Raw genomic sequence first — 14,474 nt, forward strand, 5'->3', positions numbered from 1 at the left:
TTTCACTTAAACGAAAATGTAAACACAATTCTTCCTCCTCTTATCATTCCTCTCTTCCAATGACTAAAAAATAATAATAAATGGTAAATCAATATCTTCATCAATTTAATAACTACTTTGCTTTTTAATGCTGCTTTTTACTTTTGGCATAACCTTTTCTACTCTTTTACTTGTTTTTGGAAAAGCTTTTTTAAAAATGAATTTATCCAAATGTTTTATATTTTTTACTTTTACATAGCTTCATAAAGTTTGGATATGAATTCCTTATATTCCTCGACTTATTGTCGCAAATTTTCCAAGTTAGACATTTCCTTCATGATTTTCTTTTATGGAATATAGACATTCAAATTTATTAAGAAATGTGATACCATTTTCATAAAATAATACCTCATATGTTGGTCCCCCTAAATTCTGTAATAAAAGGTTGAAGATTTGTTCTTTTACAGAGATTCAAAAAGCTTGGATAACATTGATTCAAACTTCATATCCAAACTTTTTAATCCCCGTAATGTGACAATGCTGATCCCATAATTTTTATTCCCCTCATTGGCCAATCCCATAATTTTGCTGATTATATTTCATGGTTTGAAGTAAAAGACACATTTGATTACTTAAAACACTATTTAGTTAGTAATAATTTAATAGATATGCTGTTAAATTTTGATAATGGTAGTATACCTTCCCCCTGAAGTGTTCCCTGGTGTATGTATCATTATCTTACGCTATGCCAAAAATAACCAGAGTAACAATACAGCTAAAATTGAATTAGCCACAACCAGTAATTATGTTTCTGTGTGTGTGAATGTGAACATTGTCAATAACGAAAGAACACAAGAAAAGAAACCTAAATTGCTTGGATTACAATTAAAACAAATTCAATCATTTACATATATATAATATTTACAGAGGAGAGGAATGACCCAAAAAATTTAGAAAAGGAAAGAGGTGAAAAAGATAACCATAATAAGCCTACCCTACCTATTCTGTAAAAGATTAAGCTATGGGCAATATTCTGGATCTATTACTCTCTTTGCATTTTCAGGGTGATTGCATTCTTGGAATGCAATTTGTCGAAATAAGCAAAGGTAAATATTGGTGTATAGCCAAACTTCAAAAAGTTGACAAAACCTTAATACTCATTCTCATTCTTCTACCAGTCCTCAAGCCATTCAGGCACATTAAGTTCTTCTACCTCCTGTAATGGGGACCCCGGATAACCAGTACAATCCTCAGAATGAACTTCCACGTATTGTGCTATACGAGAAATAATTTCTTGTGGAACAGGAAAAGTGTGGTGTCTAATCCCTTCCCATTCAATACCATTAAACCATGGGTGACTCTTGACAGAATCAGGACCTTGGCTACCAAGTCTAGTGTTTTCCTCTGCTTCAAGTAACTGAAAAATTTTGACAAATAAAAAGAGTAAGTATGCTGATATTCTCATGCATGCACCGTGTATATTTCACGCAAAACTACACAGTCTAAAGAAAAAGAATCTTAGTTCATGCAATACCTTGGAGATGAGATCAACAGCTTCAGGGCTAAAAGTCTCAGGAAGATGTAGCTTCCTTTTTGCAATTTTGGCAACTGTATCAAGTTCATTTTCTCTCCATGATCCAAATGGCATCTCACCACGTAACATAAAATATATTAAAACTCCCAATGCCCACCTGAATAATCATAAATTAAGATTGTCAGCTTGACTTCAACAAAATGTTGTCAAGGATCATAGAACCATTACCCAAAATGCTTTACATTCTAGAGCTTCAGAGCTTGTCCAAAGACAATGTATGTTAAGTACCGTTGACTCCAATTTGATGCAATGCACATCAGGTGTAATTGCAACATATTGGTTACAGATCAAATGAATTTACATTCGGCATGTGTTATAATATTCTAGGTTATCTTCATGTTTTGAGAAAACGAAGAAAGAAGTGTGCCACTGACAGGAGGAATTGTATGGTTTACAGAGAATAAATGGCTTTAGACAAGTTTTATATGTACCAGTCAGCCGGGAAACCATGGCCTTTTCCCAAAACAATCTCTGGAGCTAGTGAATCTGCCATCCCACAAATTGTGAACGTTCGCTCACCAGCGAGCTTCTTTCCAAATCTGAAGTCCACCAGCTACAACCACAAACACATGCTTAAGAACAATGGAATCATTGTGTTATAATATGAAAAGTTGTATGTAGATGCTGCTTGATGATCGACAACAAAAATGGAGATGACATTGGAAGGAGGAGGATTGTATTTTCAATTTTCCTTTGTCTCAACTGGATTTGTTATCATTATTGCTGCTTCCTAGTTTGATATTATGACAAATAGTTTCTGTTTTTGCATACGTATTTGTCTGTGTTTTGTTTTGTTTCCCCTGCATTCAAATAAGTAGGCAGGGGAACGTGGGTGAGCCATAGGCAACCCTAGTTTGATATTTTACACACACACACACACATGGTAAACATACCTTGGTATAAGTCACTAGATTTGTATTATTTATATTATGGCATATAATTTTTTAACATGGCTGCTATGGATCTATCATTTGCCACAATGCCATGTGCCATAATTCCACGGCAGATTAACCATCTATAGTGCTGATAAACATAAGTATGATGAAAAAAGTTTCCAAACCTGTATCTGTCCTGTTTGCTTGAACATCAAAACTTCAGGCGACACACCTCTGTAGAGAACACCATTCTGAAAATATGAAATGCACGATGGGAAAGAGAACTTTAGTCACTAGCCAAAGAAGGCCAAAAAGCAAGAGCAGAGAATATTTATAGATTCAAGACCTTGTGCAAGTCTTCCAAGGCAGTAACAACAGAAGCAGCGCAAAATTGTGCTGCTGATTCACTGAAAGGACTTGACAGTATGGAAGACAAAGGGCAAGCGAGGCATGTATTTAGCAGTATTCCACAATATATGCGGTCAGCACAAGTGCATAAAACCTGAGGTATACAGGCTGAAGAGCTCACACCCTTGATTAAATCTTTCTCTTTTAAAACTTGTGATTCCTTTCCTAGCCTTTTCACCTTCGGCTTAGAAAATCTCTTTAAACTAAGCACATTTTCTGAAATCAAAATATATTCATACAGCAAATTGCATTAGCAAAAATAAAATCCAAGATATACTATATTTATATCACAATCTGTTTTATTAAATGCTATTAACTGATGTAGGAAAAAGCAGTAAAGATACCAAAGAAAAAGAAATCACAAAAAATTTGAAGTGTATTAATATTTTGGCCACTAAAAGATTAGGTTTACATTACATCCATTTAGTCCTTAAAATTTTTTTTCACATCACCGATTTCATCAATTGTCAAATTTGATTATTTGAGAAGAAAACTAATCCTTCAAAGATTAGTTAATTTTATATATCAATTTACTCCACAAAAGGACTTGATTGAATCAAATTTGAGTATGATGGGATCAATTAATGTAAAAATAATTTAAAAATGAAGGACTAAATTTTTGTAAATCCACTATTTACAGGATTAAAGCATTTATTAGTCATATTTTAAGCAAGAAATTAGAGAAATATTTATCTACCTGAATCTCTTAAATTTGCAAGCCCTATCTCAGAGCAATCAGTGGAACATACGGTCTTTCTCCACTCCTACCAAAAAAGCAGTCCATGAGCTATTTTGAGGATCTCAAGCCCAATAAGTTGGAAAGCAACAGAAAACTCTTACCAAATCTGAGAGCTGGACTTTATCGAGGGATGAAAAATCAAAATTTCTACTCAACTCCTTGGAACTATCCCTCAACCTATGATCAAATTAATGGTGCCAATGATATGAAACACTGCTTTTTAAGTGCAGCATATAAACAAATAAGCAGAAACCACAAAGCTGTTGTCTGATACATGCACATATTAAAACATACTTGTGATCTTCCTGAGAAATCTTTTGTAAGGAACCAATAACAGATTCAAATTTGTCCTTTGTTAGTAAAGCACATACAACATCACCCACAGCAACTGCACTTAAGGAACCAATATGTTCACCAAGAAGGGCCCATTCACCGAAATAGCTTCCCTCAGGCTTCTCTATTGACAGTTCTCTTCTGCTCTGCACATCTTCCTCCTCATTTTGGATGTCAGGCTTGAGGCTGCTGGCATTTGGACTAGTCAATAAATCAGCATCAAAAGTGATTTTCACTTGTCCTTTCTGGATAATGTACAATGCAAGGACTTCGTTCTGCAAAAACATACTGAAGATCGTTAAGAAATGAACAGAATGAATGGACAACCACAACCAAGCAAGATCTTACTTTGTCAACTATTGTCTGCCCACTTGAGAAGGAAACTTCAGATAGGGAGTCAGAAATCTGGCTGAGTTGTAAAATTGACAACCTTGAGAGAAGATCTACAGACCGAAGCAACTTCAAGGATGATAAATTAGAGAATTCTGACATTAAAATCCCTCGAAAATCTTCTCGCTTCAAAGCCCAAAGAGTTCCTTTTGTTACAGCACGTACAGAAGCCTGGAGTGGTTTATTGTACCTGTAATGCCAAATGTCAGGAAAAATAAAATAAAATGTCAAAAATTCACAAGCTAAAAAGATAATATTGTCATAACAGCTACACGTGGAAAAAAAAAAGAAGACATAAAAGTAACTTTAAATACAACAATAACAAAAGCAAATCAAGCCTTTACCGTTGTGTCAAGGCTTGCCCTCATGAAACTGACCTTAAATATTTCCAATAAAAAAAAGAAATGGAAAAATGCAAAAGCATTGTAATTGAAGTTTACACCTGTCTGGATAACAGTCTGCAACAAAATTAATGTCTAACCAAGAGGAAACTTTACTGGCCTCATGGGCAGATATTTCTAATGTCAAAAAGAACTATTTCAATTTAGTATAAGGACCACAACAAGGGGAAAAAAGACAATCAAGCGACTCACATTAGAGCAAGTTCTCCAAAGCATGAGAGTTTTTCAGCTGTGTACCGCTGCAAAACCCTAGGTACCTCCCCATCTTTTTCCTCCTGCCATTGTGATAAATGTTGAACAAGAATTGTAACACATGTCATTGATAATAAAGAACCAAACACAATTTTAGAAAATATTACGTACAAGTTAGGCCGCATTTATTATTTGGCTTTAGACCTTGAAAACATGATTTCATCTTGACTATACCAAGGGCAAAGCCAATTATAAGAGCTGGAGTGGTGGACTGGTTTAAAAATAACACAAAGGTGGTTTTCAAAAGATTATCCTGAATGAAAAATTACTGGCTTGGAAGCTGAGAAATATTTATAGAAGTTTTGGAAGTCTGCAGGTGCCACTATCCTTTGGCTTTGCCTCTGGCTATGATAATTTTCAATATTTTCCTAAAAGAATATTTATGGAGCCATCACCAATCGATACTGCAATCAAATGGCAAAGTTTATAAACCTGAGTTGCCAAGACCTCAAATTCTCCACTACCAACAACATAAAAGCAGTCACTTTCACCACCCTGCATTGTATAAATTTTGTCATAGTTGAGCAATTATAAGTACAAATGATATCAAAATTAAAGAGAAAAAATTCAATATGATCTAAGGCAGTTCCATTCAAGAATTATAACTTCATTTTCTGCCCAAGAAATCTTCAAAAACTGAAGCGCAATGGCACTCGAGAATTTTCAAGTTTCAGCTATGAAACTGACCTGTTTGACTATAATATCCCCAGGTTGGACCTCAACTCTTTGCATGCAATCCAATAAAACATGACACTGAGAATCAGTAAGTTTTCGGAAGAGAAAATGGTCATGCAAAGCTTGTTCTATGTGTGCCTGTGGCAAGTGAAGGTGAAGCACCATCAGAGGTTCACAGTTGTTGAACTAGCTAATAGGAGAAACTAAATTTTTTTTATATGATACTAGCATGCAATGTTGTTATCAATGTAAATAAAAAAGTGAAAAAGACAGGAGCTAAATCAAAATTCGAAGCAAAAGATGAATATGGGGCTTACTTCTTCCTCCCATGTCTTCCTGTGGGCTGAAGATGGAGGAATCCAACTTTGTCCATTCTCTAACGTATTCTCAATTGCCCGGAGGCGTGCCCTTGACAAGTCATGTCTTACACGATGGTTCCTAGCATTCCAGCCAAAAGTGGAAGGGGACTCTGAACCTGTCACCTCTACAACTTGAGGCACAGGGGTTCGTAAAACATCACCATAACTTGCTGACTGACCAGCCGCAGGCTAATTTGAAAGACTAGATCAGTTACTAACAATGAACAAGAGGAAATGGATGCATGGGAATTTCTAGGAAAAGAAGTATACATGAATAGAAGCAGGAAAAAAAAGGAAAACATCATACTTCAGTTAGCCCATTTACATGCACAATGATGACTGTAATATCATCTGTACGAGTTTCATACTGTAGCCAGAGTCGATAAGATTCTGCCACAATTGCAGCACAAGCATCACGGGGATCTTTGAATTTTGCAACCTGGAAACATAATGGCAATTAAAAGACAGAGCATTTTACCTAAACTGAAAGATAAACCAAATCTTGGTTTAAAGTTGCTTTCAAATTAAATTTACACCACTTAGTACTAATGCCAAATACACTTGGTCATCATTTACATGTATTGTTATCAGAAATCCATGAGAATTATCCTCTAACTAGTCTTTAATAACAAAAGGAATTTCTTACTAAGCTTCTGAGTGAAGACATGCCCTAGTAAATTTTTCCACATCAGCTGGAGAGCTTGAGAATTAATAAAGCATCTCACCAGAAAAAGAAAATATCATTCCACCAAAAATGATTTTTTTTAATATCCTTATTTATCTTACATGAGGCACTGAATCGGCAAAAGCAACAATAAATTAAATAATTTGCATCTGAAAATCAAGTTTCAATTAATTCTTACACATTTCATTTGTCAAGCTTAATTACAGACATGAATTTAGGCACAAATTATTACACATTTGAGCATAACCCATGAGAAGTTAGTTGCAATAATAGCAGAAGATTAAATTCCACAATTCCAATACTCAAACCAATTAACTTTTAATGCTTGTTGGTACTAATGCAGTCACATTGCAACCTCCTAAAAAACCACTTCTCTCATTAAAATCAACCTCAGTCACTAAATGGTGAGCTTGGACTCAATTGGATAGTGTGCCTGTAATTCTATATGCCATTCTTGCTTGAAACAGCAAAACTTCATAATGACATGACTAATAGCTCCCCCTCATTTGGAAAATACATCATATAAAGAAATTTCCACAATCCGTTTTGGTAAATTATCAACAAAAGTGATTATTATTCCTAACAGCACCCACTCAAACAGTTTCACTTATTAACGATTTTGCGAGTAGAAAGAATAATAAGGTGCTTTGGAGTATAATTCCAGAACTGTTAGCAGTAAATTTCCTTCTTCACACCTTATTATATGGGACAATCTTGTCCCCTTTCCTTCCTCGTGGGTTTATCCTCACGAGTCAATTTTCCGTCAAAAAGTCAATATCAATTGATTCTACTAATCGAAAGAAAGAAATCCTTTTCCCTAATCCCAATTCTAATTCCAAACAATAGAGGGGCACAGTAATTAACATTAAATACGCCAGTTCGTGATTGCTACTGAAATCTAATAATACCCTTCCCACCAACCTGCTTCTTTAATAGACACAGAACACAAAAGCAAATTCCAACAACACAAACCAAAAAAAAAAAGGAGGAGGAGAGGGGGGGGGGGGGGGGATAGGAATATTTGCTTTTGCATCAAAATAAAGCTGACTTAAAAGAAAAGAGTCAAAAGACAGAGACCAAAAAAGGGAAAAGAAAACCATGGAAGTTTATAGATAGCATACCATTTCAACCACTTTCTGGCTAGAGAGAAACTCAAACACCCCATCACTAGCAAGAACAAAGAAAGGGTGATCTTGGGTAAGCTCAAACACAACAATCTCAGGGTTAGCAACAACCCCAATAGTCTCAGCAATGGAATCACCAATGCTCCTTGTAAAAGCAGTACCAGGGTACATCCCATTAGGGACCCACAACCTAGGAGGGTCCCCATCATCCCCTTCCTCTTCACTACCCCAACACTGAACCTCAGGATTCTTAATCCCTTCAATCTGATCCAACGTAAGAACCCTAGCCCCACAAAGCTTCACCCTTTCAAGCTCATCAGTCCTAAAAGGGGTCTGATCAATCGACAAATCCACCGCCACCAAATCCTTCCCTCTCCTCTCCGCAACCACCGCCCTCGAATCACCGGAATTCGCCACGTACATCGTCTTCCCCCTAACCAACACCGTGATCGCCGTCGTCCCACTCATGCTATCGTCCAAAACATCCGCATGAAGCTGCGAATTCGTCGCCAAAAATGCCCCGTGACATGCCTCAACCGGGTCCACACGAAATTTTGAATTTCTCAGCAAATTCTCGCACAGTTTTCTCTTCACGAATTGGGAACATTGAGCTCCGAATTCGCCGTGTCCATCGAAGACTCCGAAGAAGTGATCGTTAGGGCTCGTACCGAACGGCGTGTGGATGCAGAAACTGTCTTGGTTGGCTTTATCAAGTGCATCGGGGTAGTAACCTCGCTGTGACAAGAAGGAATAGCGCAATTCGAAGTTTCCAGAAGGAACCTTAACGATTCTAGAACCATCTGGTGGAAGAAACTGCGCAGAAACCCTAGCGAGTCTTCGGATTCCAGCTTCAGAGTCTCTTGTTATGCTTAATTGGTTCAATTGGTCTCTGATTTCAGCTTCTTGAACATCTGAAGAGGTTGTTGAGAACGCGCCTTCTACTTCAGTTCTCACAATTGGGTCTCCATTGATGCTTGAGCCTCTGCAATTGTCGCCTATGCAAACGCGCGAGTAAATGCAACCCATTAATTAAAAAAGTGAACTTTTGCAGAACCCAGATGCCAATTCTGGCATCAAGCTTCTTCTTCTTCTTCCAAACACGTTCTGAATTGGTACAGAGGGACAGAGACAACAGAAGTGCTATTCAAGTGCTGTGGCTAACTATTGCTTAGCAATAACTGTGACCCAATCTCAATTATTAAGAGAAAGGAATTTTGGGTTGGGACGATGGTGAACCACAAATTCTAAGCAATAAATGAGCATGCACTTGGGAAATTAATGGTGAATGAATAAAAATAATAACAATAATGCTGCAGGGTGCGTTACCTCAAAAGATTGCACAACTTGTATAACTAGTAAGAGTTGTTACCCCTTTACTATATTATTGCTTCAAGTGAATTGGGGTGTTTATAATATGTAATATTTTGAAACTGGAGCTTACTAATTGGAGTTTAGCTGCTAATGTGGCATAGCATAAAGTAAGGTTTGATGGCAAAGCTGGTGTGGTTGAGTTAAAAAAGAAGGTCAAAAGATGAGAGAAGCAATTTTGGAAAGGGGCGAAGATAAGAGAATTGAGTGCGCAATGCGCATAGATGAATGGAAGAGTTTGTGAGTTAGTGAGTGAACAGTGATGGTGTTGGGTGGAGACGTATCAGTGCATGTGTGTATGGTCAGAGTCACAGCTTTTGTTGCCTTTTCTGGATCCATTTCACGCGCCAAACATTATTGTTTCTTCATTACATCAATTCTATTTTTACCATTTTTAATACCATTTTATTACATTTAGTAGCCATTTTTAACTAATAAATGTATTAAAATTTTGCAATCAGTATTTTAAAATTTGAAATTAGCAAAATCAGTTTTTGTATAATAAAAAACTAAAAAAAGAAAGAAGATAACTAATGTAATAGAAAAATATTATAAATGTACAACTCATTCATACTTATCTGTCAATATAGAAATAGATATATACAACTCATTTAATAAAATGTTATAGTCATTTTCTAGAAATTAAATTTTTAATTATTATATAAAAGTTAGCAATTAAAGTTATAATTAAAAATATAGATCAATAATAAATATTTTTAATCAATAATTATAACTCTTTATTTATTTTTAAATTCAAACATTTGTCATTTAAGGTGTGTTTGAATTATGTGAGAAGACCTATAATTATAAATATGATGAATAAGTTACAGCATAAATTCAAACATATTATTACAATAAATAAATTTGCATTAAACTGATATTTTCATAGGCTAATTTATAAATTTTAAATTCCAGGCTTTATATGATGAAATAAAGTGGGGAATGATAGAAGTTGTACTAGTATTTAGCAACCTTTATAGGGTCATTAATTGATGATTTTAAGAGACAGAGTTGTTATTTTTGCATCATTTTGGGCATCAGAATACACATACCATGATTGTTCACTGTCCAAAAGGATATGGGTATGAGAGATTGTTCATATTTATATACTTTATAGTATGGTGGTATTGAATTGAAGGCCAATTGCATCTTCAATCATTCATTATGACACACCCTTTCCTTTTCTAGTTTCTCATTTGGTCCCCTCACTTTCTTTCAGCTGTTAAAGTCTTGGGACCCCCCACCTTTTTCTTCTCTAAGCTTAATGCTCATCCATTATTATTATATCTATCAAAATTTCTCATTTTTTAGGGCCTATGCACTTCACTCAAAGTATAAAGAATAATGAAAGAAAATAATAAATCTTGTAAGTGATGTAATAAAAGAAAGCAAAAGAGTAAGTAAATGTAAAATTTGGTGCCAAAAAAATGTTTATATATTTGATTTTTTTTAGGTGATATTGGATTTTGATTTAAGGTAAATTGAGAGTAAGTAAAGTTGCTTTTGTCAATTTTTTCATCAATTTTATTTATATATAACTAATAAATATTAAAATATTATATGAATGGTTTAAATTAAAATTAAATATAAAATGCACAAGAAACTATTTAAAAATTATAATATTATAATTAATTAAATAACGTTTTAAAATGTGAATTAACATACATTTAAAATTTATATCTAAATAAAAATTAATAGATTAAGTTATTCGCAAAAGTTGTATCGTGATTTAATGAGTTAATTATATTCAAATCAAGTCATTGTTATGCGTGTCCCTTTCTCTTTATCCCATACGCATTTATATATGTAATTCCAAATTTAAGTTTTTTAAAGAGGATTGTGTTATCAGTAAATTTTATTTTATTTTTTGTAAATTTTAATTTTAACGTATAAATTATTACATTCTAGTTAGGTATAAAATATATTTATCCTTTGAGTATTTGTAAGTTGATTATTTTTACTTTTAATTAATTTAAATATTCCTTACCATATTTGTGAGTAAGAATATGATTTTGTAAATTCATTTTTTAATTAATTTATATAATAGTACAATACATTTTTATTAAAATTATAGTATTTAATGTTGTTAACACATTGATTCTTATAATTTTTAATAAAAATATGTTACATAAATTTTTTATTGTATGTTATTCGATACATATTAAAAAATATTTTAAATTTATATTATTAGTAATATATAAGATATAAGTTAGGTGATTAAAATAATACCACTACTAAAAAAACCTGTATGTATAGATAGATTTTTAAACTATTACAGACGATTTTTGAAATTAAAGACAAATTTACAGACAGACACAAACCGTTTATAATATCCTTGTTGGTAAAGAATTATATCCATCTGTAAGTTATAGACAGAAAAATTTGTCTGTAATTTACAGACAAAAAAATTCATCTATAAGTCACAGACAAATTTTTCTGTTTGTAATTTGTCTGTGGTATATTTTATTATTATTGGTATTTTTTTGTTTATATAGGTAGTTATTTGTAATTGTTCCTGATTATCACAATTTATAAACATAATAAAAACTATAAATTAGGCATCTAAACATTCAAAAATGATTTATAAAATATAAAATTTAAATGTCATTACAAAAGAAGACAAAAACATACAAATAAATAATGTTAAAAATAAAATACATGTGTTTATCATGAATAATCTATATGATCATCATCCAAAGGAGTATCATCATCAGTAGACGAGGAATCGGAAGATGAATGATGCATGGAGTTGAAAATCAGTGGTGCTGGAGCAAGTGGAGGAGGAGGAAGAGCTGTGGAGCTGCTTGCTCTCATGAGCTCAAAATAAGCATGCATCTGCATATGTTGTTGCTTCATCTACTGCTGGACCTCCCTTTGCATTCTCGATGTCACCTTCTTCTCTATCCTTTTCTCCATTTTCTTTGCTCACTTTTTCTTCCATGCACTTTTCTTGGTCTTCCACATCTCCTCATTCTGTTTCTGGAGTTCTTCATTGAAGGCATGGACCTGAATGCGGACCATGTCCTCCACTTCCTCAGGTGCAAGAGAATGGACATCTCTGTTGATAGATGGAGGGGACATGGAGTCTACAAAGCGACCCCCTATGCCATAAATGCGACCTTTATAAAGGTCACCCACTGTCTGTGACCACATAGTCATCCTATAGTTCAATTCAGATAATTAGATATTAGTTTAGAAAACTATTTAATAAATCACTAATAATAACATATAATGTTAATAAGAATGACTTACATATGTGGCCTGAGATCGTGTATCAACTCACAGGTTTTTGTCTACCCTACGCGTGTGTCTCCTTGAACAACTCTCCAGTCGTAGGTGGCCTCTTCAATGACTTCTTTTGCAATTTGAAATAAATCACAATCTCAAATATAAAATTATAGATAGAGTAAAATCAATTTTAAAATCACATACCAAATTCGCCTTAGTGCTAGCCAAAGTCGTAGACCCAGCAGTATATAGTGATCCCCCCCTTATTAGATGCCCTATTTGTCTTGTTCTTCACGGAGAGATTTTTAAACTTATCCGTACCCCCAATACTCCTGCAAGGCATGAAGAAAGTTGGGTGCTATCCAATCAGTAGTAGAAGGGTCTTGACGAGTCTCAATGTACATCTGTCTTAATCGCTTTGCAATGCAACTCTTCCAAGCCTTGAAAATCATCTTTTCGTCCTAGAGAGAAATAGAGAAGTTGCTCTAGATAAACATAATTTCATTAGAAGAGGTACAAACAGTAATATGTAATTACACTTAGTTAAAATTAATACACTATTATTATCTTCCAATCTTTAAACCATTCCATCTTTGTATCCTTCGGCACCTTTGCAAAACTTGTGTAAGACGCATCATACATCTTCTTAATGGTATCTGTGACTTGGTGGAGACCTTTCTATAGTGGCATCCAACTGATAACACAATAAAATAAAACAATTAGTATAACATTCACACAAATATACGTAATGTTTAACATATTTTGAAGGAAACTTACCAAGTGGACCCATCCCATCTCAAAGTTTGTGACGATCTCAATGATGTTTGTGTCTGTGATGACTGCTACTCACTTACAGCTGGGACAGCAGTGGATCCCTCTTTTGTGCCCTATGTAGTAGGTGACTGTGTGGCCCGTGTAGTAGGCGGTGCAGAGTGTGAAACTCGTTGTACTGGAGGAGGAGGAGCAATATACCCAGGATTGGACACCATGATAGATTGCTCTTGCCCCCTAACCTGGGAGGTCTACACTATAACTGATGTGGAGGTCGAAGTGGGAGCGGTGGGTGAAGAAGTGTTACTACGATCAGGACGCTAAGCAACATCTTTCTTACCTTTACCTGCCATATATGAATCAAATACAATATATGTTTAGAGACAAAACCATAATCGCTATAAAATATTATTAATATTGGTGATAACTCAAAATAAATAATCATGAAAACATAGTAAATTGACAAACCTACTTAATTTACCTCATTTACTCTGATAGTTCAAGACTATCTTCATCATCACTCGATGAAAGTTCATCCATAAATCCTTCTTCTTCATCTTCCGTCATGTCATCCATTTCATTATTTCTCAAAACTTGGGTAGGAGGGTCAATTATTTCAATTTCATTCAAAGGAGAAGATAAATTTGGAGGGACAACAGTGTCTATTACTATACGTGAATAAATTGAGTCATCAATTTGATATACATCTTCATCACCTACTTCATCACTTTCAATTCGACTCTTTGGTTTAATTTTTATTACAATCTTTCAACTTTTATTACATTTTCCAAGGTAAGATAAGAAATATACTTGTCTTGCATTTTGTGCAATGATGAAAGGGTCAAAGCCTCTAAATCTTTTGGTATGATTAATCTCAATTATATTGTAATGGTTATGTTTATATGTCCCTATTGGGCGTGTTGGATCAAACCATTCACACTTAAATAAGACAATCCTTTTTATGGTTTCTCCAGCATATTCAAGCTCAACTACTTCATGAAGTTTTTTATACCAATTACAGTTACCATCACTTGAATTTCCTCTCACACTAACCCCACTATTATCTGTTTTTCTCCCTTTACATGATTCAACAGTTTGGATTTTATATCCATTAACAAAGTAAATTGGCCAACAATATGCTTTATTTTTTGGACCTCTAGACAAGTTATATAGGTCAAGATCTGTGATACCATTACTAGGATCACGCACCTACACATACCATTAAATATGTCAATTGATTGAATACAAAATAATATTAAAAAGTCGATAAACTAATTTGTTAGGTAAATTTCA

The 14,474-nt window shown here is 34.2% G+C and overlaps 1 protein-coding gene across 6 annotated transcripts; it reads right to left on the bottom strand.

The window, feature by feature from the left end:
- Positions 1 to 838: 838 nt before the first annotated feature.
- LOC113866939 (protein phosphatase 2C and cyclic nucleotide-binding/kinase domain-containing protein) lies at positions 839 to 9,398 on the bottom strand. 6 transcript variants are annotated; one of them, XM_027501744.1, is made up of 15 exons: positions 7,812 to 9,398; positions 6,313 to 6,444; positions 5,964 to 6,194; positions 5,659 to 5,784; positions 5,404 to 5,466; positions 4,912 to 4,994; positions 4,277 to 4,508; positions 3,890 to 4,203; positions 3,697 to 3,772; positions 3,554 to 3,620; positions 2,795 to 3,072; positions 2,634 to 2,699; positions 2,005 to 2,126; positions 1,514 to 1,670; positions 839 to 1,396 (listed from the first exon to the last, which is right to left on the bottom strand). In XM_027501744.1, the coding sequence occupies exons 1-15, from the start codon at positions 8,838 to 8,840 to the stop codon at positions 1,151 to 1,153; spliced, it is 3,222 nt and encodes a 1,073-aa protein (XP_027357545.1). In that variant the 5' UTR covers positions 8,841 to 9,398; the 3' UTR covers positions 839 to 1,150. The 6 variants fall into 6 exon arrangements, 5 of the variants coding, with proteins under 5 accessions (XP_027357545.1, XP_027357547.1, XP_027357549.1 ...); XM_027501746.1 differs by having other exon boundaries at positions 841 to 1,396; positions 5,419 to 5,466; positions 7,812 to 9,204; XM_027501748.1 differs by having other exon boundaries at positions 841 to 1,396; positions 4,912 to 4,991; positions 7,812 to 9,176.
- Positions 9,399 to 14,474: the final 5,076 nt, after the last annotated feature.

This window comes from Abrus precatorius, unplaced genomic scaffold, assembly GCF_003935025.1.
Source record: "Abrus precatorius isolate BTA unplaced genomic scaffold, Abrus_2018 Scaffold5, whole genome shotgun sequence".
In the NCBI taxonomy this organism is placed as follows: domain Eukaryota; kingdom Viridiplantae; phylum Streptophyta; class Magnoliopsida; order Fabales; family Fabaceae; genus Abrus; species Abrus precatorius.

Excerpts from the sequence above, each read along its gene's own strand:
- LOC113866939 (XM_027501744.1), bottom strand. The coding sequence starts at position 8,840 with ATGGGTTGCATTTACTCGCGCGTTTGCATAGGCGACAATTGCAGAGGC. Across the intron at positions 2,127-2,633 it reads AGCAAACAGGACAGATACAG|CTGGTGGACTTCAGATTTGG; the intron begins GTTTGGAAACTT and ends TTGTGGTTGTAG. Across the intron at positions 1,397-1,513 it reads CTGTTGATCTCATCTCCAAG|TTACTTGAAGCAGAGGAAAA; the intron begins GTATTGCATGAA and ends AAAATTTTTCAG.